This window comes from Rhinopithecus bieti, unplaced genomic scaffold (genome assembly GCF_001698545.2).
Source record: "Rhinopithecus bieti isolate Rb0 unplaced genomic scaffold, ASM169854v2 scaffold_15570, whole genome shotgun sequence".
NCBI lineage: Eukaryota > Metazoa > Chordata > Mammalia > Primates > Cercopithecidae > Rhinopithecus > Rhinopithecus bieti.
In genome coordinates this window covers 130,389-157,344 of record NW_016808199.1, presented here as the reverse complement: position 1 = coordinate 157,344, position 26,956 = coordinate 130,389, and the positions used below count along the sequence as shown (strand labels likewise).

Genomic DNA, 26,956 nt, shown 5'->3' with positions numbered 1-26,956 from the left:
CTGAATTACTCGGGCAAATGTGCCAAAAATAGTAAGAGATAATTTTTGGAGGCATAAGTGAACTTCAAGGAAACTGCCTGTGAAACTCTCTTTTGCCATGTATTTTTTTTGATGCACCTTCCCCTTTTCCTAGTTCCACCCCCTTCTGCCTAGTGCCTTCATGTTACCCCAAAGCTATCCACAGTAGCTTTTGCCATTTTACATTCATCCCCCATCTATCCAGCCAACTATATAACAAGTATTATCAAATGCCTTCAGTGTGCTAGATACCAATGGTACAAGGCCAAGTCAGACACAGTTCTGGCTCTCAAAAAAACTTTAGGGAAGGTAATGATTACACAATAGTATCATAAGTACTATAATAGCTGCATAAAATAACAGCTTGAGCCCAGGAGGTCGATGCTGCAGTGAACTATGATCACATCACTGCACTCCAGCCTAGGTGACAGAGTGTTGACTGTATCTCAAAATAAGATCAAGTTTTCAATATGTTAAGTTTGTAAACCTATTGGCTATGTGGAAATCATAAGCAGGTAGTTAAGCAAAAGTAGTTTCTGAATAAATGGTGTAAGAAATACCATTTATTTCTTATGCGGCTATGTATTGCAAGTACTGTAATGGCAGCATACATAGGTTACAAAGAGCTGTGTCACATAAACCAGATTTGAGTGGGTGGGTGAAGAGGATGTTCTAGCTAACCCCTATGCCTCTTTCAAAACTCAGCTCAAGGTTAACTCTTCCAATAAATAATCCCTGGACACCCAGATCAGGCAAAATCTTTCAGAGTATGGTAAAGGCTCTGGATTTTGTTTTAAGTGTGATGGAAGCCAGCTGGTATATGGAGGGATAATATGACTTGATTAACATTTGTAACCAAGTCACTCCATCTACTGTGTAAAGAACAGACTATTGATTGCAAGTGTGACAGCAAGGATACCAGTTAAGAGACTACTGCAGTTATAGTCCAGGTTGAGAGAGAATGGGACTAGAACCACAACGACAGTGATAGAGGTGGAAAGAAATAATTGGACACAAGATATATTTCAAAAGTAGCACTTACAGAGCTTGCTGATAGACTGGTTAGAGGGTATTAAAGAAAGAGAAAAATCAAGGCTAACTCCTAGATTTGAAGTCTAAACAAATGGGAGTGTATGGTGCCATTTACTATAACAGAAAAGACTTAGAAAGAAATATGTGAGTTGAGATAGACAATCAAAAAATCAAGTTTTGATGGCTGGGTATGGTGGCTCATGCTTGTAATCCCAGAGCTTTGGGAGGCAGAGGCAGGAGGATCGCTTGAGCCCAGGAGGTTGAGGCTGCAGTGAACTATGACTGCATTACTGCACTCTGGCCTAGGTGACAGAGTGAGGCTCTACCTCAAAATAAAATCAAGTTTTCAATATGTTAAGTTTGAGAAACCTATTGGTTACATAGAGATCGTAAGAAGGTAGATAAGCAAAAGTAGTTTTTGAATAAATGGTATACAAAACAGGTACCTAATTTTTAATGAATTGCTTCAGTTTAGAAAGGGCAAAATTTTTAAGTTTATAAACTAACCTTAAAATTAAAACAAAACAAAACAAAACAAAAAAACAGAGCCATCCATCAGGGAGTCTGAATTTTTATTTTTTTTCTATTTTTAGAGACAGGGTCTTGCACTGTCACCCAGGCTGGAGTGCAGTGGTGGGATCACAGCTCACTGCAGCCTCAACCTCCTGGGTTCAACTAATCCTCTCACCTGAGCTTCCAGAGTAGCTGGGACTACAGGCATGCACCACTATATTCAGCTAATTTTTAAATTTTTTTTTTTGTACAGACAGGATCTCACTATGTTACCCACACTGATTGCAAACTCCTGGGTTCAAGTGATCTTCCTGCCTTGGCCTCCCAAAGTGCTGGGATTACAGGTGTGAACAACCACACCCAGGCAAGAGTCTCAATTTTAAAAAAGAAACACATTCTAAGAGTTCATTTATGAAAAACCCACTACTTACGTAAAATCTTGAAGAAGAACACGGGCAGGGAAAAAGGGCACTTCAACATTGCTTTGTTTGGTTTTCCAGTCTAAAATGTTCATAACATCTTCCTTCTTCATTAAAAAGCCATCACAATTTCGTACAGCAGCTTCCAACAAGACCCGTATTGAATAAGGCAGAACATCTGATTCAATAAAATATTACGATTAATAAGCAAACAGTCATACCTATATATTATTTTAAAATGCCATAGCAAAAGTTAGATAAAGACAAAATGCAGGTTTCTCAATTTAAACAGTACATTTTTAATCTAACAAACTAGAGTATAACATCGTTCATGTTAACATCACGTGTTTTGTAACTGACTTTCCTGTACATAACCTCAAAGCCCTGAAAAAAGCAGAGATAAAAACCTTCATACAAGAGTTGCATTGATTTAGGAATATCATACTGCAACCATGACAAATACTTGACATTCAAGGAATTCACAGAAAAACTAAAAAGCAGAGAATATCAGAATTGAATTAAATAATGTAGACATCCCCTAGTATGGCAAAAGAAAATGATTAAATTGTATAAAGTCTATAATAAATTTAAATTATTTCTACCAAAATGATTAAAGTTTAAAAGTAAACTGGAATGCCTGAGTGAGTAAAATTCATTTCACAAAAACTTTGATTCACTCTTAATTACTTTAAGGACACAACTGAGAAAGTGATTTCAATATCTTTAAATTTTCAATCATATTAAATTCTCACACCAGATTGTGCCACACAAAAGTGTTTCCTTAGGATTTAAAGAGAAGACTGAATTAATATGGGGTTAGTTGAATAAATCACTGTAATTCACACAATGGATTACCATGCAGCTGTTTAAAGGAGTGAAGTTACATGCTGATAAAGAGTGAGCTCCAGAATATATCATTAAGAGAAAAAGCAGGGCAGAACAGGGTTTATAGTATGCTAACTTTCCTGTAAGAAAGAGAGTTTAAAAATATACCCATATTATTTTAAAATAATTAAACATAAGATCATCAAATGTGTATTATGAGAAATATGATCTTAAAAATACATCAGCATGTGTATTTGAATAAAAAGACACAATGAAAGGATAAATGAAAAAACTAAGCATATATCTCACACAGCATTTCCACTTACTTCCTTATTGGGAGTACCTTCTTGGTACTAAGTACAAAAAGAATCACAAGAAAGAAAAGTTATTCAGTCATTAGTGCTGCTATTCACAGACTGTGATTTGTGTAACAAGCAGCAAGCAAAAAAGTACTTTTTGTTACAGTGGTTTCAAGAACATACAAGTTTAAAATCAGAGTAGCTAATGAGAGCTAAAGTAACATGAAGATTTTTTTTTGTTATTTCACAGGAGCATTTGCATTTTGGGAATGAAATTGTTAAACCTGAAGTCTTGGAGAATATGCTAACTGTTCACTGGGTGGGGTGGAGGGGGGCGAGGAGGAGGAAGTATACAGAGAGAAGACTTCTGTGCCTGTTGAGTTACATTAGTTCAGATCGTCTAACCATTGTTCTATATATGTAATTTAGTTAATACTGTTGTGTTTGAAGTATACAAAACTCCTAATGCTCAAAGTATGTTAAAAGTAGAGGCAGTAAAATAATCCGTTTTTAAACATCCTTTTTTTTAGGAAGACCTGTCTTCTGGGAGTGGTATTTGTTAACCTACCTCTTAGAGCTAGATACAGTACTGTACTTAGTCCCTGAAATGATAGAAGAGGGAAAAGGGGTGAAGGGTGAGGCTCTTTGCCAGTGTCTCCATATCCAGAGGACAGGTTTTAGATATTAACCATAGGTCTCTATGTGCATTTTTGGTAAAACATCTGTTTATTGTGAACAAAGTTCAATCTTTATTTTGCAACATCTAAGCTTTATAGATGTCCTGAGGTGACAATGTATGATAAAAAGCAGAGCTAGTGAGTTAGCCAATTTGTAAATATCTTGGTATAATTGATAGAAAAGATGCATCTTGAACACAGAACTATTAAACCACCTAGGTAGTGTATATCAGGCCTTATTCAATAGGTTGGCAGCTGAAGGGCAGAAGGTAGCTTTGGGGTTCTCAACTAACAGTTCATGATATGTGAAAAAGCATGATACATACTGTATGATCTCAATCACATAAAATTGGATGTCATGTATATACACACACAAGACCTAAGGGCATGTCAAACTGCTTATGATTGTGGATGACTTTGTTCCTCATTTCTTGTGTTTTTCAGTTTCCAATAGTGCATGTTAATTTTTTTTTTTAATGAAGCTTATTTTAAAATCTGGGGAAAAGTCCCAGTAGCCAAGTTAAAGAAAAAAAAAGTCCTTACATTTCAATTATAAACATGGATATGAAGTTATGATTTATTTTTCTCTTCCTAAAAAATAGGTGTTTCCTAGCTCTGTCACTGAAAATGCCCAGAATAACAACAACCCAACAGTAACAAACCCTTAATAACTGTTTGTTTTTTCTTTTCTTTTTCTTTTTTTTTTGAGACGGAGTCTTGCTCTGTCGCCCAGGCTGGAGTGCAGTGGCCGGATCTCAGCTCACTGCAAGCTCCGCCTCCCGGGTTCACGCTATTCTCCTGCCTCAGCCTCCTGAGTAGCTGGGACTACAGGCGCCCACCACCTCGCCCGGCTGGTTTTTTTGTATTTTTTTAGTAGAGACGGGGTTTCACCGTGTTAGCCAGGATGGTCTCGATCTCCTGACCTCGTGATCCGCCCGTCTCGGCCTCCCAAAGTGCTGGGATTACAGGCTTGAGCCACCGCGCCCAGCCCTGTTTGTTTTTTCTAAACACTATTTCCTAAACACACACAACAGAACACTTTTTCAGAGAAATGACTGATTCTAGTCTGGAGAAGGATTTGTACAAAATGAGCCTGGGATATCCAGTGTCCGAAACCAAAGAAGTTATCAAAGACTAATAGGGATACTAATGGGTCAATTTGAGCATCAAAATGAGTCATAACTATAATTCACCAAAATACATCAAATATATAAATAGCCCTTAGTTCATAATGACTCTTAACCTTTCATTGATCACCAATGAAAGTTGCTAGGGTATCAACTCATTACTCTGAAAACTGACAAAGGTGGAAAATCAATAGTTAACATTATCTTTCCTTACTTCAGGTAACCAAATAGAGAAAAGTACTTTGTTATAGAAGAATTACAGCTAGTAAATGTGGAAGAAATGATGTAATTTGAAAGATCACCAATGTGCAATACCTAATGAAATAATGGATCTAGATAATGGTCACAAATAGGCGCTAAAATCATTAGGATTTATGTGGATGGGGAACTTGCAAGCTGATAACACTCATACCCACTTAGCATCACCAAAAGTAAGAGATCAGAGATATTATTTGCCTCCTGATGAAACAAAAAACTACATGTACCAACTAAGAAGTGTTCTTGCAAAAACAAGGATGTAAATAAACCTGAATCTAATTAAACCTCTAGCTCTAACTCCCAGTTAACCGGAAATATGGGGGATAGTAGGGAAGTATGAAACCCCAAAGAAGCTATTAGTCAAATCTAGAATGTGGGACATTCTATAGAATAAAGAACCTAGGTTTTTCAACACAAAAATGGCATGAAAAAAGAGGAGAGGAGGACTATTACAGATTAAAAGAGACAAAAGACATAACAACCAAATACTATGTGTTGGCCCTATTTGGATACTGTTTCAACGAACCAAATGTAAAATGTATTTTGAGACAACCAGAAAAATCTGAATATGATCTCAGTTTTAGATTTTATTAAGTGGATGGGCTCAGTGGCTCACCACCTGTAATACCAACATTTCAGGAGGCCAAGGCAGGTGGAGCACTTGAGGTCAAGAGTTACAGACCAGCCTGACCAACATGGCGAAACCCCATCTCTACTAAAAATACAAAAATGAGCCAGGCATGGTGGCATGCGCCTATAATCCAAGGTATTCAGGAGACTGAGGCTCAAGAGTTGCTTGAACCCGGGAAGCGGATCCTACACTGAATTCTACAAGCAGACACCTTGCCACTGCACTCCAGCCTGGGCGACAGAGTGAGACTGCGTCTCCAAAAAAAAAAAAAAAAACCCCGATTATATTAAGGGATTACTTAATTTTGTTAGGAATAACAATGGCACTGTGATTTTTTAAAAGTCCTTTTATATATCAGCTACGTATATGGAAGAATACAGGTTAAAAAACGGTGAAATACATGAAACAAAAGATTGGCAAAATGCTGATAAATGGCTGACAATTACGTGGTGGGTTATAAGACTATTCTCACCCTACTTTTTTTTCCCGATTAAGAATATACTTATTGGCCAGGTATGGTGGTGCATACCTGTAATCCCTGCACTTTGAAAGGCCAAGGAGGGAGGATTGCTTGAGTTCAGGAGATCAAGACTAGCCTGGTCAACATGGTGGAAACCCCATCTCTGCTAAAAATACAAAAAACTAGCCAGGTGTCCTGGCGCGCGGGTATGGCTCCAGCAACTTGGGAGGCTGAGACAGGAGAATCACCTGAGCATGGGAAGTCAAGGCTGATCCTGCCACTGCACTCCAGCCTGGGCAATGGGAGTGAGACCCTGTCTCAAAAAACAACAACAAAATGAATATATTTATTCACTTTTCTAGTATGTTCCAGCACTAGGTGAACAAATGAGATGTGGTATCTGCTCTTACGAAGCTGGAGCCTACTGGGAGATTCGGACCATAAACAAGTAAACAAACAAATATTTAGAAACAGTAGGTGCTATGAGGGAAGTGAGTAGGGTTCAGGACAGAAGATAACACCCTTAGATGGAGTGAGTGGTGAAGGCACCTCTGCGAAAGTGTGATGACCAGCTGGGAGTGGTGGCTGCTGCTTGTAATCCTAGCATGTAATCCTTCGGGAGGCGAGGCTGGAGGATCATTTGAAGTTTGGAGTTTGAGACTAGCCTGGCCAACATAATGATAGGCTTAATTTTTTTTAGAGCAGTTGTAGGTTCACAGCAAAACTGAGAGGAAGGTATAGAGACTTCCCATATACCCGCTACCCCACACATACATAGCCTCCCACACTATCAACATTTCCCACCAGAGCTGTACATTTTTTACCATCGAACCTATATCAACATATCACAATCACCCCAACTCCAGTTTACATTAGGGTTCACTCTCACTGTTGCATATCGCCCTACTTTCATGTTTGAAATTTTTCACACACACAGACTCATAAAACTGTATGTAAAGTAGAAAAAGGACTACAGTATCCTTTTGAATACTAGATTCAAAGCCTGTATTTACTACAGGTATGACCTCTGGAAAGTGACTAAGTTAATACATTTTCTCACTAAAATGGGACTGTCAGCTACCTAACAGAGATGTGAAGAATATCTTTCCTACCTCATCTATCCAGTTGGTACATGTAAAGCTCTCAAAGTACAATAAATAGTTGGCATTTAACCAGTATTAGTTTCCATCTTTACTTCAATCAGAAACATAAAAGTCCCCAAGCCAAGGGGAATTACAGGGTAAAATTTTTTTTAATAGAACATTTGGAGATAATGAGAAGGCAAATATTATCACAGAAATTATATACAAGATTAACCTTTTATTTAGATAATTATTATGGAAAAACAATCTCAGGAATATTTTTTGTTTATAAAAGTTATAAACCCACTAGAAAAAAAAGTGATAGGGAGAGGCAAAGTCAACAAAATTTTGAAAAACAGAGTATTACTAGATGGATGACTAGTAATGGATTGAGCAGAATAGAGGAGAGACAGCTGAAATTTATAAATGTCTACATGGGGGAAAAGTAAGCAGAAACAAAGTTTAGGAAATCAGGATTGCCTGGGATTTCTTAGGAGGAGTGTCAAAAGCTAGCAGACAATGGAACAATGCCTTCAAAATTCCAAATGAAAATAATTTCCAACCAAGAAATTTTTACACAGGAAAACTATCAATCAAGCAAGGTCTCAAAAATGTATTTCTCAGGCATCCTTTCTTAGGAAGCTAGTGGAGGACATGCTCTATAAAACCAGAGTAAACAAAAAATAGAAAACCACTAAATCTTAGAAAGTCTCCAAAACAAAGAGAGCGCAGACTCTTCTACGACAATGGCTATGCAAGCTACAATGCAATCAGTCCCAGATGGACCAGAAGATGAAGTCCAGATAGGATGTCACCAACAGAAGAAAAAAAAAAAAATAACCCATAGATTACATGATTATACCAAGAGGAGGAATTTAGTTCTTTTGGAGAGTTCAGAGATGATTTATTCGTAACGACATAGAATACTAAGCAACCAAAACAGGCAATCCATTAATCCCAGGAAAAATACAAAGTTATATGAGAAATAAGATACAATCATCATTTACTACATGCACTAAGAACATTTATAGTCACAATAACATAAATGCTGAACATTGACTCCACCAAAAATTATGAGTTGCATAAATACACAGAAGAAGTGTCAAATTACCATTTTCACAGTACAAAACTACTAAAGTCTAAGACTGGAAAATCAAGAAACAGTAGTATAAGAAGGGCAATTTAACAACATGGAGGAAATTACCAGAAGAAACAGTCAAGGGAATTGAAAATAGTACTCTCTGGGGAGTAGAAATTGGGGACAGGGCAAAAGGCTACCGTTTTAGTTATAATTAAACAAGTAGGGTTTTAAAAAATTCTTATTCAAAAATTAAAAAGCAATTATCAAGAGTGCTATGAGAAAACACTAATCACAAATGTATTTTATTTTTTTGAGACAAGGCCTTGCTCTGTTGCCCAAGCTAGAGTGCAGTGGCACGATCATGACTCACTGTGCCCTTGACCTCCTGGGCTCAGGCAATCCTCTCACCTCAGCCTTCAGAGTAGCTGAGCTATAGGCATACACCACTATGCCCAGCTTATTTGTGTAATTTTTTTTTTTTGTAGAGATGGGGTTTCGCCATGTTGCCCAGGGAGTTCTCAAACTCCTGGGCTCAAGCAATCCTCCCACCTTGGCCTCCCAAAGTACTGGGATTACAGGCATAAGCCACCACACCTGGCCCCACAAATGTTAACTCAACATTTTGTCATGAAGAAGCACCAACGATCTCAAATTTGTCTAAATTTGCAAAAGTAAAGACTAGAGACCTACTGCCAGGGAAGATGCAAATGAATAAATATACCACTCTCTCTGAAAACAAAAACAAAATGTCTTATTTCTCCCTGTGGTAGCCAATCTCCAAGATGATACCAATAATACTTGCCTTCTGATAGTCATGCTCTCATATAATCTGTACTGAAATCAGTTCTGCTTGTCTGACTCAATAGAGTATGGCAGAGATGACAGAGTGTGTCTGCCAAAGCTGGGCTATAAAAGTATTTTGGCTTCAGCCTTCCTCTCTTACTCGGTGAAAAGTCAGCAGCCTATTATGAGACTATTGAGCAGCACTGAGGAGAGGCCCATATGGAAAATAACTGAAGCCTCTCCATCATCAGGAAGCGCCAGGCTGTCAGCCATGTGAGTGAGGCCTTGGGCCACGACTATTCAACTAAGCCACTGCAAATTCCCGACCTACAGAAATTGTGACTGTCATAAATGTTTATTGTTGCTTTTGGTTTAATTTGTTATGCAATAGATAACAAATATGCTTTTCTTCCTCAACTTTTCCAACAATAACATCTGCAGTTGTTTATTTAAGACTAAGGGGCAGATACAGAGGTACTTTATATAAATTATTCCATTTAACCCTTAAAGTAAACCTACAGGTAGATATTCCAGTAGAAGAGTTATAACAAGAGAGTAAACCAACAGATGTGAAAAAGGAACACATGCTCGGTTTTTTTCTTTTTAATAGAAATGGATCTCCCTATGTTGCCCAGGTTGGCCTCCCAACTTCTGGCCTCAAGCAATCCTCCAGCCTTGGCCTTTCAAAGTGCTGGGATTAAAGGCAGGAGACACCATGTCCAGCCTTGGTTTGCTTTTTCAACAATATTAATTCTACATCCCCACTTTCAAACAAGTATAAAGTTCAGGAAGGCCCATTTATTCCCTTTCTTCCTTCCTTCTCTCGCCATCTCACCTCTACATACGCTCTTATGCTCCAACTATACCATCCTGCAAGTTCCCTAAACTTCAGAACCTCTCTGATCCCCACTCTTACCACACCTGTTCTTCAATACTGTGGGGACTTTCTCCTTACTCGTAGGCACCAGCCTATCCACGCTTTCCTTACTTATGCAGTTAGGGTCAATGTGGTTCAATCTCTCATCCCCAAACCCTACATTAATCCTCTTTGTTCTTTTACCCCATTTGCTCAAGAAAACACCAATCCTGTTCTTTTTTCACCCCACTCCCGCAGTTGGTCCACTCCACATCACCTCCCTGCTTAAGCGCTATTCTCTTTTTTAAAACTATAATTCATCCTTTCCAAGTGTATGATTTAGTGATTTTTGTAACGTTAAGTTTACCAAGTTGTACAATCAACATCATAGATCAGTTTTAGAACATTTTCATCATCTCAACAGATCTCTCATGCCTATTTACTGTTAATTCCTCTCCCCCTCCTCTCTAACCCAAGAAACCACCAATCTACTTTTTGCCTTTCCTGTGTGTTTCATATGAATGGAATCATAAAATAAGTCTCTTACGTCTGTATTTTTTTCACTGAGCCTGCTTTCTACAGTTCATCCACATTGTAGCAGGTATCTATAGTCAATTTCTTTTTACTGCTGAATAGTATTCCATTGTATACCAAAGTTTTGCCTATTCATTCACCCACTGCAGGACATTTAGGTTGGTTTCAACTTTCGGCTATGAATAATGCTGCTAAGATCATTTGAAAATCTTTGTGTAATAAGTGTTTTCATTTTTCTTGGATAGATACTTAGGAATGAAATTGCTGGGCCACATGGTATATTTATGTTTAACTTTTTAACAAACTGCCAAATTGTTTCCCAAAGTGGTTGCACTATTTTACATTCCCACTAGCAGTGTATGAGGCTTCCCATCTCTCCATATCCTCCCTAACATTTGTCATTGTCTGTCTTTTATACAGTACCCATTCTAACATGAATGGTAATTTGTTGTGGTTTTAAGTTTTATGTTGAGGAAGAACAATGAGGAAAAAATTCCTAAAACATCAACGCAGAGAAACTGGTACCCATGTAAATACATGATTATAACTTCAATCAGGTCTTCACTACTCACCCAGAAATCCTAATGTTTCTCTGATCTGCTTATTTTCCCACACGCCACATCAATTAATTCTTATCTTCATCCACTCTCCTTAAAATTTAATCTCTATCTTCCACAGGACCTACCCCCACTTCCTACCCCACTGATAAACATAAACTAACAGTTCCTACCTCTCAACTTCCTCCTACTATACCCACAAGCCTCGCTGCCTCTGAATTCACCCTTTCACCAGTAAAGGGAGCTGCGGACTTCTTCCTCCTACTAAATGATAACTTCTCTATAGGAGTTTTGCATCCTATTTCCATTAACCATTTTAGGACCCAAGAGTCATCATTTCCTCTCTCCTTTTTTGCAAATTGGTTTGCAATTCAATTGGTTTCTTCCCATCAATATTTAAACAGCTCTCAGCCCCAAGTGACAACAAAAGTACTGCTTTCTTCAAATTCTCTATATTTTCAGTGCCCACTTTTCTACCTTCCATTCACCTTAGCCCTAATCTATATGACTTCTATCCTTAAACACAAATGAAGCAGGTCTAGCTAAAGTCCCAACAGCCTTGTAGCAATATTCAACAGAGCTATTAATTACCTCCTTTTTGAAACACTCTTTCTACTGGATTCCACAGCACCATCTTCCAGTTTTCTTTCTAACATATTGTTGGAAGACAATTTTCCATGTCTCCCATCTCACATTTCTTCAAGACTTGTGAACAGAGGCAATGACTGCCTTTGTTCCAGACTACTTTTTCAGAGATGTCTATATAGTGAATAGTCTTCAAATACACGATAGCGTCTCGCTCTGGAGCAAAGAGCAGGCATGTTTACTACCCGTTATAAAAGACTTGGGTTTCCTAAGCCACAGTTCCTTTTCTGTAACACAGCCCCTGTGTGTGCAGGTGTAAACTGGCCTTCTTCAACATTACCTTGTAGAAACTGGAGCTTGGGAAACCAACATAAATACTGGTAATAAGGATAATGCTTTGCTGTGAGTAATAAACTATCCATTGTCTCGGATCCAGGAGTCAGGTGCCTCCTGCCAACACACAGGAAACTACGTCAGGTTAATTTGTTAACTTTCAAGGAAGGTAAAATTTTAGATCCTCTATAGTTCTTTTTCATTTTTTAAAAATACAGATAGAGGTCTATGTTGCCCAGGCTGGTCTCTAACTCCTGGGCTCAAGAGATCCTCCCGCCTCAACCTCCCAAAGTGCTGAGATGACAGGCGTGAGTCACCATGTCAAGCCTTTATAGTTCTTAACACTTCTAGGTAGCCCTATTTTCCTTTTTAACCTCTACTCCTTTATCTGATCTTTAAATGTAGGAGTTCCTCAGAGTTCATATTGAGACTCACTTTTTTTCTTACTCTACACTGTTTCCTCCATGGAGTACAACTGCTCCTATGGCTTCAATTATCACTACATCTACACTAATAATTCCAAAATATTTTCTGTAGTCCAAGTCTGTCTTCTAAGCTCCAAAACCACATGCCTGGTTCCTCCCGAACATGTTTACTTTAATACTGGTATGTTCCCAAATTCACTAGTACCTAAACTTGAACTCAGTGACTTCCCTTCTGCCCCTTCCCCTTATCATCATCTCATCTTCCATTTCCTAGAGCAGTAAATAGCACCACACCACCATCCTTCCAGATGTACATGCCAAAACAATGAGGCATCTTCCTCAATGCCTCTATCCCACATCTTTTTGTCTTCTATCAATATCACCATTAAATCTAGTCCAAATCACCACTACATCATCTCTCGCTTAGGTTCCTCAGGGGGTGCCTCCAACACCATACTGTGATTTTCAAAATGTGGTCCTAAACTGCTGATGCCTTAGCAGGACTCAAAGCAGGGGCACCAAATTGTACTACAGGTTGAGTATCCCTAATCCAAAATTCCAAAATCCACCAGGTGTGGTGGCTTACTCCTGTAATCCCAGCACTTTGGGAGGTCGAGGTGAGTGGATCACCTAAGGTCAGGAGTTTGAGACCAGCCTGACCAACATGGTGAAACCCTGTCAGGTGCAGTGGCTCACGCCTGTAGTTCCAGCTACTAGGGAGGCTGAGGCAGGAGAATCGCTTGAACCGTGGAGGCAGAGGCTGCAGTGAGCCAAGATTGTGCCACTGCACTCCAGCCTGGGAGACTAGAGTGAAACCCCATCTTAAAAGAAGAAAAAAGAAAAAAATCCAGAGTGCTCCAATGAGCATTTCCTCTGAGCGTCGGTGCTCAAAAAGTTTCAGATTTCAGATTTTCAGATTAGGGATACTCAACCTGTAGTACTTGTATTGTTTATTATCACACAAAATACCAGTTTCACTTAAAATGTCCCTAAGAAGCAGAAAACTTAATTTTATTAAATCTCAACTGCTGAGGTCAAGTCTTAATATTCTGTGTGACAAAATAAAATATATTTATACAACATTTCTACTCAATACCAAAGTACATCAGTTGCCTGCAGAAAACACTTGTATGATTGAGTTGCAAGCTAAAATTAAGCCATTTTTTTTCAAAGAACAGTTTTCACTTGAAGGAACTGACAAATTATGGTTACTCAAATGTGTATATTTGGCAAAAAGTTTCTCAAAAGTGAATGAAGGCTCAGCACGGTGGCTCACACCTGTAATTCCAGCACTTTGGGAGGCCGAGGTGGGTGGATCATCTCAGGTCAGAAGTTTGAGACCAGCCCAGCCAACACGGTAAAACTCCGTCACTACTAAAAATACAAAAAATTAGCCAGGCGTAGTGGGTGGGCACCTGTAATTGCAGCTACTCGGGAGGCTGAGGCAGGAGAATCGCTTGAACCTAGGAGGTGGAGGTTACAGTGTGCCAAGATTGTGCCACTGCACTCCAGCCTGGGCAACAGAGCAATATTTGAATGAAATAAGCTTCTACCAGTCTGCTCATTACATTATTGGTCTTTGAGAAATAAGAGTTCATCAAGTTATACAGAACTTCCAAATGTGGACACCATTACACTGTATATTAAAACACACACACACACACACACACAAATACATACAAATGTGTTAATATCACCACAGCCCTCTCAACATGGGAGCCGGAGTTCCTATATAGCTGTACGCTCTGAAGGCCTCCTGCCTGTGCCAGTACCTGGACTGCAGCACTCTCGTAAAGAAGGCCTGCTGCTCTGACAGCACGTGGACTCCATCTGTAAGCTGCCTCAAAGGTCACATATTGAGCCGTCACTCCTTCTGCAAGCCCCAACACGGCCTATGAGCTCTGAAGGGCTCTTGCCCCCTACCAGCATGTTTTCCCAACGCATGCCCACACCACTAGTTTCTGATCATCAGATCCCCTGCCTGCACTCCAGAGGGTGGCCTACTGCCTACCTAGCAACTCCAGATCAGCTCCAACCTGGCCAAAACCAATATACTTCTCTGTTATCTGTGAGCCAACCCACACCTATTCCAGTGAGTTCTGAACCTCTTCCAAGTTTGTCCTTCCTTGGGTATTCTCCCTTAACCCTACAGTACTACATACAATTTTCCTGTATTACAATTATTCTTATCGTAGTTAATAATTATGTATATTAAGCTTCCTCTGTTTAACCTATTATGTGGTTTCTATCTCCTGACTAGACCCAAATTGCTACAACATAGTACTGTACTTTACGCATATTTTCCTTGTATGTCCCCATTACTAAATCGTGTGTTTTCTTTAGCACAGATACTATCTTAGCCATCTTTCATTTGCTAGAAATATATAAGTACTCAATAAATATTAGCTGAATGAATTAAATGGTATTGTTGAGAGACTCATGCAACAAGTAAAAAAAAATGGACTAGATTACACCTGCCTCTTCTAATCAGGAATTTCTAGAATTCTATGAATCCATAAAGCTAACCCTTTAAGGACAGGTAATTAAAAACACCACGGAGGAACCAGGATGCTGGTAATTTAAACTGGTTAAGTATAGTAATTCATGTTATCCCACTTCTGAAATAATCTGGTAACAATAAATATCCTTTTGATCAGTTACTTAGTAGAAGATCCAATAGGTGGTTCAGCCGCTGGAAAAAAAAATGCTGAGGTCTGCTATTGTATATGGGAAGCATCTGATGAAAGGCAAACCAAGGCTCCCAAGACTGCAGATTCTACTATTCAAGGCTAAATAGCTGCTGCAAAGATTAGAAAATAAAGTGTATCTCTCAGTAGAGAGGTTACAAACTGTCTCATGTCTGCTGGCCTGCAGACATGTTTTGCTTGTTCTGCAGAGTTTTAACATTTTAAATTTAACTGCCAACATTTAAAAAACCACAGGTCTTTCAATCAGAACACTTTACAATACCAACCTTATACTTCTGCTGGAACTTAGTAAGCACCTACTCTATATAGGACATGCGCCTTCCTGTTTGCCACACAATTCCCAGCAGAGCATTTCACTTGTTTATGTTGCCTCTCTGGTCCCTATAAGCATGAGCTTGCAACCCCTGCTGTAATAGGTTTTTACAAGCATAGGTTTTGGAATCAAGATTTTTGTTCATGCTTCTGTTCCACCACTTAGTAGGTAATGGTAATTAGTTGTGGGACCTTGGCCAAGTGTATAACAGAGCTTATAGAAGTGGATAAATACATACTCAACAAATACTTAAAAAAAAGTTTTTTTATTACTGACATTACTAAACTGGGAAATAGCACGGCATTGGAGAGAAAAGGTGTTGGTCTTGAAATCAGAAGATCTGAGTTTAAGGATAAGTTTCCTCACCTAGAAGATATGTTGTGACCTTAGGCACATTACTTAGATTTTTAACCTTATCTGTATCACCTGCACACGGCAGATTTAAAACTATCTTCCCTGCTTATCATGAAGCAGCAGAGTGAAGTAAAAGGGTTTTGTTATTGGTAAAAATGGAAAGTTCCAAGTTCAAGCAGTAGTGAAGAAATTACCCATGAGGAATATCAGTACTCTAGTAAGCAGGCTTTAGATAACTGAATGTAACAGAGAAACCCATCAGCCTGAAGGAAGAGGGAAAGACTCTGAAGCCACAGGTTCTCTAGGCCTGCCAAAAGCCCCCAGAGACTGCATTTTTGGAGTCCAGACTGGGAAAGGGGGGCTAGAAGACCAGAGCAGGAACCAGCCAGCAGAGCTACAGGGTAAAGCTAGCCCTGCTGAAGGCTAGGGGCCTGGAGAAAAGATTAGGAAGCCCTTCTAGAAGGCGCTGTAAATCACATCAGGCCTGGCAACAAGACTAACCCATGCCCATGTCTGACTAGAAGCAAAGAAGTATTTCTGTCTCTAACCAGAACCAGGCAGGATAGGGATGATTTCCAAAAAAGAAAGTCTGACCTCCACAGAACAAGACCTTGTCTCTTCAAATAAATAAACAAACTCTGACCTTTTTTTTTTCTCTTTTTAAACAAATTGCCATTGGGCCGAGCACGGTGGCTCATGGCTGTAATCCCAGCACTTTGGGAAGACAAGGCGGGCAGATCACTTGAGCCAGGAGCTCGAGACCAGCCTGGCCAACATGGTGAAACCACATCTTTACTAAAAACATAGAAATCAGTCGAGCGTGGTGGTGCGCACCTGTAATCCCAGCTACTCGGGTGGCGGAGACACAAGAGTTACTTCAACTCGGAAGGCAGAGGTCACAGGGAGCCGAGATCATGCCACTGCACTCCAGCTGGGATGACAGAGCAAGACTGTCTCAAATAAACACATACTTACATACATACATACATTGCCATTGACAGAGTCCGAGGAAGCAAAAAACAAAACAGATTCCTGCATAAGATTTTGTTTTTTCACCTGTACTGGCAGGTCCTCAGAATGCCTACACCATAGCCCTCTTTCTAAAAAGTTTCTTCTACACCAATTGCTAGTGGGCTCTGGGTAGCCTTGCCACCCTGTCATGAATGGCTGGGACCTGGAGCCAGCCTTCCAACAGACAACCAATCTAGAGTCTGGCCAGTGGCATAGGGAATAGCCAAGCACAAATGCCACATCTAATAGCCTGCCTCAGTCTCGTTCTGTGATACCTTGAACTTGACTTAGGGAGAAGGCAGAAAACAGATGGAAACAAAAAGGAACCAAGAGAAAAAGAAAAACAGAATAATGGGCTGGGCACGGTGGCTCACACCTGTAATCCTAGCACTCTGGGAGGCCAAGGCAGGAAGACTGCTTGAGGTCAGGAGTTCAGGAGACTCCCATCTCTATAAAAGATTAAAAAAAATTAGGCCGGGAGTGGTGGCTCACACCTGTAATCCCAGCACTTTGGGAGGTTGAGGCAGGAGGATCACCTGAGGTCAGAAGTTTGAGACCAGCCTAGCCAAAATGGTGAAACCCCGTCTCTACTAAATATATAAAATCAGCCAGGTGTGGTGGCACATACCTGTAATCCCAGCTACTCAGGAGGCTGAGGCAGGAGAATCGCTTGAACCTGGGAGGCAGAGGTTGCAGTGAGCCGAGATCTCCCCACTGCACTCCAGCCTGGGTCACTGAGCGAGACTCCATCTCAAAAAAAAAAAGGAAAAGAAAAAGAAAGGAAAGCAGAAATAGGGAAAATCAGCTCAGTCAGAATCATGGGCTCTACATATGCCTACCGAGGGGAACAAAAAGTCTGATCTGACCACACAATCAGATCCCCTCAATCTCCATATTTCTTTCAAATCTTCACAATAAACCCCCCAATTTAATGTAGAAGAAAAAACATTTTTTTCTTCACTTCATTCACTGACAGAAATTGAGCCAACAAGAAAAATAATATCTACTATTGATCAAGGTTCAGAAACACATATTCTTTTCATTCACTACTGGTAAGCATGTAAACTGGCATCATTTGCTAACATAATACAACAGATGTCCTTCGTGGTGCCTATCCAAACTGCTACCGTTCTCAGTGGCCTGTGGCCTCCTTGGCTACAGCAGCGAAGCAAAAGCCAATCCCCTGGCAGGCTGATGACCAAAAGTCTTGTGAGAAAGGAGACACTGGGGCAATTAGATTCACCTATCAGAAATGTGTAATCAGGACAGAGACTGAACCGGAAAGGTGTTAAGAGGTAAGCTAGGGTCTGAGGTTGCCATTTGAGGCCATGTACAAAGTGAGCGGGCAGAGGGGGATTGTCTATAGTGAAGTAGAGGAAGTAGAAGAGTGGAACAGGGTAGAAATCTGAAGCTCCTCAGAGAAAATAATAAAGAACTTTCTTTTTTTTTTTTTTTTTTTTGAGACGGAGTCTCGCTGTGTCGCCCAGGCTGGAGTGCAGTGGCGCAATCTCGGCTCACTGCAAGCTCCGCCTCCCGGGTTCCCACCATTCTCCCGCCTCAGCCTCCGAGTAGCTGGGACTACAGGCGCCCGCCACCTCGCCCGGCTAGTTTTTTGTATTTTTAGTAGAGACGGGGTTTCACCGTGTTAGCCAGGATGGTCTTGATCTCCTGACCTCGTGATCCACCCGCCTCGGCCTCCCAAAGTGCTGGGATTACAGGCTTGAGCCACTGCGCCCGGCCACAGAACTTTTTTAATTCTGGGCCACCACCATTTTCTTGAGAGACAGCCACATTTCATTGGCCTGGGGAGTGCTGTATCATTACAATAAATCCTTCTTCACTCGAGCTAGTGTCTGTTCCTTGGAACCAAAAGGGCCTAATCTAGAATAGGAATTGACAATAAAAGCAAAGTTGAAATGTGGAGGGTTGATAAATATATGGCTGTACATGGACTAGTAGGATAATGTCAGGTAAAGGTAATCCTTGGAAAGTTATGTACTATGTGTACAAATTACAAGCAAACTATTTCATTGCCTACCCAACCCAGTCTTTTCAAAAGTCCACATAAAAGATGAACAGATTTGTGTCTCTACCAGCAAGATAACCGGACCAGCAATAGACTCCTGACAAGTGCAGTCAAAATAGGTTAAAACAACAGGTAAGCCAGATACAACGGATCACACCTGTAACCCCAGCACTTTCGGAAGCTAAGGCAGGAGGATTGCTTGAGGCCAGGACTCAAGACCAGCCTAGAGACCCTGTCTCTACAAAACATTTAAAATTTAGCCAGGCATGGTGGCATGTGCCTGTAGTCCCAACCACTTGGGAGACTAAGGCAGGAGGATCACTTGAGCCCAGGAGGTCCAGGCTGCAGAGGGCCATGATTGAACCACTACACTCCAGTCTGGACAACAAAGCAAGACCCTGAGGAAAAAAACAAAACAAGTACAAGATTCACCTAGAGGTACAGTCTTAACCGGTTGGTAATCCAGCCGTAACATACAAGAATGGTCAGCAGTGGCCATATTGGGCATTATACAAAAATGAGTAAGTAAAGTAAGCTGTAGAGATGGAAGACTGGATATTCAAAAAGAAACAAAAAATAAGGAAACCAGGCAGCCTTCAAGTGACAAACAGAACACTGCCTCTGGCTTAGAAATTCTGGTTCCCTGAAACTTGACTACGCTTTCTTCCTTTGTCTTTGGATGTCTGGAAACTGCAACCTATTTTTTACTTGAGTGAGTTTTTGTTCCTTACAGTCCAAGGTAAAAACTGGAACCAGACCGGGCGCAGTGGCTCATGCCCATAATCTTAACACCTTAGGAGGCCAAGGTAGGTGGATCACCTGAGGCCAGGAGTTCCGAGACCAGCCTGGCCAGCATGTCGAAACCCTGTCTCTACCAAAAATACAAAAAAAGAAGGGTGTGATGGCATCGGCCTGTAATCCCAGCTACTCCAGAGGCTGAAGAAGAAGAAGCACTTGAACCCAGGAGGTGGAGGATGCAATGAAATGAGATTGTGCCACTGTACTCCAGCCTGGGCAACAGAGCAAGATTCTGTCTCAAAAAATAAAAAATAAAAGACTGGAACCAAGAGAAAATAGTAAAAGTATAAAAATAAAAGTGTGTGATGGGGTGGAGGGAATAACATACTTTCAACCCAACAATTCTATATAATGACAAGTTTGCACAAAAATGTAAGTATTACACATGCAAAGCTTTATAAATAGAGAAAAGTTACTATCAGCTTCAATATTCAAAGGTCTGTTAACTAAACCATAATGCATTCATACAGGCAATATTGTGCAGCTATTAGAAGCTGTAGAGAAGTACAGGTATCCCTTTCTACCTGAACTCATGGTCTGTGACTGAGAAACCAAATAGATTCAGATGGCAACGGATACCTGTATTCAATGACATGGAAATGTTCATGATATATTAAGTGAAAAAAAGGTTACAACATATACTCTATTTTTATTAAAAGTGGCATATTTACATATACTTTTGTATACACATAAAAATGAGACTTTCTGTACCGTCTGCAATGTTCTTGTCTTTCTGTGATTCTTCTAAATGATAAAAACTTTCCTAAAAAATTAAATACAGCATTTTCTTTCAAAGGCTACAAGGTAGGATTTGGACACTAAGTCCCAGCTCTACTGGAGGACTAAGCAGTACTGTGGTTAAAAAAGCAAGCAGACATAAAGGACAAAAGAAAGAGTGAATGAGATGACCTGAGATAAAGAAGGGTGCCTGGGGGCTTTACACCACCAGAGGCCCTGTTGCCCAGTAACAGGTACTATCTTAAAACTACCTTTCACTCCAGTTAGGCCAGTCTCTCTACTATCTTCCCCTTCATTCAAGATAGTCATTCATGTTTCCACTATGCTGTTCATTCTAATTATCTGGTGTTGACTGTCCTCCATCATACACGGAGACAACACTGATTTTTCCTCTCCCTAAAAATAGCAATAGTTTCAAATTCAGAGATCTACTTAAGAGAGTCACCCAAATCAGCTACTCGAGAGGCTGAGGCGGGAGGATCTCTTGACCTCAGGAGTTCGCGGCTCCAGTGAGCTATCATCATGTCACAGCACTCCAGCCAGGGTGACAGTGAGACCCCATCTTTATAATTTTTTTTTAAGAGTTACTCAAAATCTACATTTTGAGACTACCTAGATTTTGACATGTTTCTAGTCAGCGCATTGTAGTGCCAGACAACCAGCTCCAGAATATTAAAGAGATTCCCCACACCTGGCTAAGTGCAGTGGTTCACGCCTGTAATCCCAGCACTTTGGGAGGCCAAGACAGGAGGGCTGCTTGAGGTCAGGAGTTTGAGACCAGCCTTGTCAATATGGCAAAACTCCATCTCTACTAAAAATAAAAAATTAGCCGGATGTGGTGGCACACACCTGCAGTCTCAGCTACTCGGGAGACTGAGGCATGAGAATCGCTTGAGCCCCTGGAGATGGCTGTGGCAGTGAACCAAGATCGCACCACTGCACTCCAGCCTAGGTAACAGAGCGAGCCTCCCTCTGTCTCAAAAAAAAAAAAAGATTCTGCACAAGCAAAATGATATAAGATCAAAATGTAATCAATGTCTCAGATGTGCCCACTTCCACAGAGGTACCTTGAGTATAAATTTGGGAAGCGAAAGGATAAATAGCAGTAAAAAAGCAGAAATCAAATAATCTGTGTTGAACTCTATCTAAAGTCAGAATAAGAGAAGGCATCAGGTTGGTAACGCAGATAGACTAGTCTGGTTCACTTACCACCCACTCCCAACCACTTCTCCCTTTCCTTTCTCTATTGTAAAAGCTGTAAAAGTAAAATACAGTACCCCATCTTATCTATGCCTTTCTGTGGTTTCAGTTACCTGCAGAACAGCACAATAAGATATTTTGAAAGAGAAAGACTATATTCACATAACTTTTATTATAGTACGTTGTCATAACTGTTCTATTACCAGCTATTGTTAATCTCTACTGTGCCTAATTTATAAATTAAGTTATATCACAGATATGTACGTCTAGGAAAAAAATATATACCAAACAGTATATACATGGTTTGGTACTATCTATAGTTTCAGGTGTCTACTGAGGGTCTTGGAACATATCCCCCATGGATAATAGAAGACCATGATTATTCCATCTTTCAGCCTTCTTGAAGCTAAGAGTGGCCACTGACACTTTGGCCAAAGAGGCAAAAGCCCCTGGAGAGGGTTTTTATTTTTGTTTTGCTCCTCCAGCTGTTTAGAACATGGACATAATGCCTGGAGGTGCAACCAAAAGAATAAAAACAAAATGGGAAGAAAGGACGAGCCTAGATCCTTGCTGAGATTGGTGCTGCACAGCCCCATTCTGCCCATCTCCACACTTTGTTACGTTAGAAAAATAAACTCCTATTTCTTAAAGTCATTGGACAGCAAGTTTTCAGTTCCTTGCAGCTGTAGGCATCCCTAATACAGTTAGCATGGAGCTTAGAACAATGTTTCTCAACTATCTTTACTCTGCAACATTTATGAGGGATAGAATCCATTCCCTTCATTAATTGTTACTCATTACAACAGTCATTTTCAACCTAGCAGGCATCAAAATGTGGAATGGAGGCAGAGAAGACTGGCTCTGAACCTTGGTGACTACCAAAGCAATGTCTTTTTGTAGGGATATGTCTAGGAGGCAATTCAATCTGTTCCTTTCAAAAATGCAGTAAGTTCCTTTCTTTCAAAGTCAATTCTTCAAATTTCACTCCTTATTAGGAAATTACTTATTACTTAATAACCTCTCATGATAATCACTCTATTGAAAAACCAGGAGGGGTTGGGCACAGTGGCTCACTGCTATAATCCCAGCACTTTAGGAGGCTGAGGTGGGTGGATCACTTGAGGTCAGGAGTTCGAGACCAGCCTGACCTACATGGTAAAACCCCCGTCTCTACAACTATCTGGGTGTGGTGATGTACGCCTATAGTCCCAGCTACTTGGGAGGCTGAGGCAGGAGAATCGCTCGCACTCAGGAGGCAGAGGCTGCAGTGAGCTGAGATCACACCATTGCACTCCAGCCTGGGTGACAGACCAAGATCCTGTCTCAAAAAAATAAGTAAAATAAAATAAAATAAAAACCAGGGTATTGACCCCACATAAATAAAAACCAACTTTCTGTTTTGAAAGTATTTATATTCACAGGTATTCTATTATTGCATTTATCATGGTTATAAAAACTGGTAATTCTGGAATTACGTTAAGTATACATGTACTCTGTACAGTTACGTACAAATTCCCATGACAGCTTATTTCCCAGAGAAAATTTAACTTTCAGATTATCAATCATTCCCTTTCAATACATTTTACAGTTGTTTTTGATAGTTTCCTACTGATTCCTTAAATTTAAGAAATATAGGTCATCTTCAAGTAAGCACATTTCTACAGATTATACAAAGAAAGTATTTATACTCAATTTTCAAAACATCATATGTGCTCCTTTAATTTATTAAACTATGAAATCTGGGTTAAAAGACTTCCAAGCCAGGATCACTAGATTATTTTGGAGAAGTAAAAGGGAACCAAAACGACTATTCTTGTAAACAATCAATCTAGCTGTTCTCTTTTCAAAATTAATGCAAACTCATCATCAGTGAAGGGATAAAATTAATGGGAAAGACATACATCATTAAGAAAATGACCAACCTCCTTTAACAAACATATCAACACAAATCACTGCAGCTACACATGCAAGGTAAAGGATATTGCTCTCATTTTGGCAAACTGTTTATTTTTAAATGACAACCTAATTCTAAAATGGGGATTCTCTAAGATACCCCAAAATAGCTGTCTTTCACAATACACAAAAACTATTGCACACAGCAGTGAAGAATATTTAAATCCCTCAAAATCTACAGAAAAATCAAAAGAACAATCTTCTTAAATAATGCAAGAAAAAAAAGGTTAAAAGTCCTTCCAAAACTGACTGCAATAGATGTGGCATTCTATTTACCTTTTCATGTCACTGTCATGGAAAAGTTCACAAAGAATAATCAGTCTTCTCAACAGGTCTCTTTATTGGCCTAATTGAGAAAGTTACTCAACTGTCAGTAAAGCCAAAACTCCCATTCAACGCTCTACAGGTCACCCACATTCACTCGTCCGAGACCACAGAGAAAGGTTTGACCTTGATAAGGTGAATGAGAATGTCTGCCAAAACTATAGGTGTGGAGGTTGAGGCAAACCACGCCCAATACTTCAGAACAACTCAAATCAATGGGTCCTGTTGGTGATTCCTATTCAACAGACAGCAGAAAGAACAGATGTGGGCATTGTTCATTTGACAAAGTAAAACAGGCCAGGCACAGTGGCTCATGCCCGTAATCCCAACACTCTGGGAGACTGAGGCAGATGGATCACTTGAGATCTGAGACTAGCCTGGGCAACACAGCAAGACTCCATCACTACAAAAAATATAAAAATTAGCCAAGTGTGTTGGCACGCACCTGTAGGCCTTGTTACTTGGGAGGCTGAAGCAGGATCGCTTTAGCCCAGGAGTTCAAGGCTGTATGAGCTATGATCATGACATTGTGCTCCAGCCTGGGCAACAGAGCAAGACTCTGCCTCAAAAAAAAAAAAAAAAAACAAGAAAAGAGAAAGTAAAATATACATTTAATTGGTGTAGAATATAATCAGTCAGTCAGGTTCTTCTAAAAATCACATTAGGCCAGGCGCAGTAGCTTACATGTATAATACCAAAACTTAGGGAGGCAGAGGCGGGAGGATTATTTGAGCCCAGGGGTTCAGGACTAGCCTGGGCACTATAGCAAGACCCCCGTCTTCACAACAACTTGAAAACTCCATTATTGGTTTCTTTGAGAAAAAAAAAATAGTCCTTAATTAACTTAAGATTTTTAAATGAGAAGTGAAGGTATGGGCCTACATCTTCCCTGAACAAAAGTTGTCTCAAGAGGAGTATTTAAAATGGTATAGGTATGTGTGGGTGTACCTGTTACAATACGGCGGATATACATTTAAAATTTCTTCAGCTCAGCTTGACAAATGCATTTTCATCGTTAGAGACTAAACAAACCCAAGAAAATGTAAAGCAACATTACCATACTTGGTGCCTCCAAGTTTAGATATATCGAAGAACTTCTTATGTGAACTGTCATTTAATGTTTCAATAAGGTACTCAAAGGCGTATCCTGAAAAAATATATATATTTTCATTAAACGCAGCAACAAAATACCTTATTCAAGTGAAAATACCTGGAAACTAGCTTTATCCAATAGAATTTTCTGCAATGGTAGAAATATTCTATGTTTGAGCTGTCCAGTAAAGTAGACATTAGCAACGTGTGGCTATTGAGCACCTGAAATGTGGCTACCGTGCCTAAGGAACTGAATTTTTAATTTATTTAATTTTGATTAAAGTCACACAGGGCTAGTATCCACCACACCGGACAGCACAGCTCTAAACCATAATTTGTCAAGTAAAAACTAGTAAGATAATTCACTCCTGAAATGTAACGAAGAAAACCTGGAAAGGGACAGTAAGAATGATTTAAATAATCCACGGGGACGTTTTGGAAAGCCATGTCTTGAAAACTGCAGAGACAGGAATTTGTGAATTCCACAATTAACATTAGAAGGACTGATTAAAACAAAACCAAAAGACGGATTTTTACAGAGCATTCAATAAACCAAAGCAAAAAAACTTCTCAATTAAGTCCTTACCAGAGCGTAGTACTGAAAAGTAACAGAATATCTAGGAAATTAGCATATTCTCCCCGAAAGAGACAAGTCCTTCTGGTTTTGCACGAATTGAAGCTGAACTACAAAGTCAAAGATCCAGAGGTCTCATTTGAATGTGCCTCAGCTCCCAACATTCTAGGGGGCAGTGGCGGGGAGGCAGCCTTGAGGTTGAAAAGAACCTTCAGATCTTTTGTGCAGACTCATAGCGGTGGGTGGGCAGGACCCTCAACATTAAGGCTTTCATCCAAAAGGAGAAAACATAAGCACAGCCCACTTTCAGAACAAATAGTCTTTTTTCCTTTTCTTTTCTTTTTTGTAGAGGGAGGTGGACGGGGGAGGAGACAACGTTGCAATAAATGGTCGGAGAACTGACTGACCAATGTTCAACCTTGACTGCCCCTCATTCGGTTTCCAGAGGCACAGAGAGACTGAGGGGCCTGAGGCTGGACCGTGGAATCAACATCTAGCTGCGTGAGACCCGAACACGGAGACGCAGGCCCCCGCCCTCATCGCTCGCCAACGGGGGGGCGGACAGGGGAAGATGGTGGGCCTCTCCCTGCCCCTGGCGTTGCTGACGGGGGCCAGGAAGTCGCTGGCAGCAGGCAGCGGCCACCGAAGAGAGAGGGGTGCTGGTCAAGGCCAGCGGTGGGGCGGCCCGCCCTGCGGGGGTCGCGCAAGAGGGTGAGGACCCGGAGCCCCAGCTTCCGCGGCCTAGGCTCACAGGGCGGCCCAGCAGGCAGGCCCTGAGGGGAGCACAACCCGAGCCCCGAGGGCCTGGGCGCCTGCCGAGCGACTCCAGGCGAGAAAAGCAAGGAATTCGGCGCCTAGACAGCGCGCGTTTCCAACTGCCAGACCCAGCTCGGAGGCCCGAAACTGACCTGCTTTTGGGGCGTCCATCGCCGGAGACCATATTATCCCTGCGGGGAGGGGGCCAGCGGGGGAACAAGGGGGAGGCCGGGCAGGGAAGAGGGGTAGGAAGACAGGCGGACTGGCAAGGGAGGAAAGAAGGAAGCAGGCTCGCGCAAATATCGCGAGAGCCGCAGAGCCAGCCCCGGGTCTGCGCTCGCGGGATTTGTCGCCTAACTCCCGCGAGATCGTCGGACAGAAAAACAAAGAAAGAGAAGGGGCGGAGCTCACCAGGAAGCGTTTTCTCGCGCCGTTGCCCCTGTTCTCGCGAGCGGGGGCGGAGCGCTGGGGAGGCTCCGTTGGTGGCATTGGCGTGGCTAGTTTGGCCTTGGCAGCGATCCGTTACTTAGTTGTGGCCTTAAGTTTTCTGTTGGGGTCATGAGTTCGAGCGGTGTGTGCATTCCCACAAGGTGTCTGTTGGAATCAGGGTCGGA

The 26,956-nt window shown here is 40.9% G+C and overlaps 1 protein-coding gene across 1 annotated transcript in view; it reads right to left on the bottom strand.

Annotated features, from left to right (window-relative positions):
* IREB2 (iron responsive element binding protein 2) overlaps positions 1 to 26,669 on the bottom strand; it is a 68,030-nt gene extending 41,361 nt beyond the window's left edge. Inside the window, exons 1-3 of the mRNA XM_017885771.1 lie at positions 26,495 to 26,669; positions 24,978 to 25,067; positions 1,995 to 2,160 (exon numbers count right to left, since the gene is read on the bottom strand). Coding sequence (XP_017741260.1) covers positions 1,995 to 2,160; positions 24,978 to 25,067; positions 26,495 to 26,513 — 275 coding nt within the window. The 5' untranslated portion in view covers positions 26,514 to 26,669. The remainder of the gene's footprint in view (positions 1 to 1,994; positions 2,161 to 24,977; positions 25,068 to 26,494) is intronic.
* Between the last annotated feature and the right edge of the window lie 287 nt (positions 26,670 to 26,956).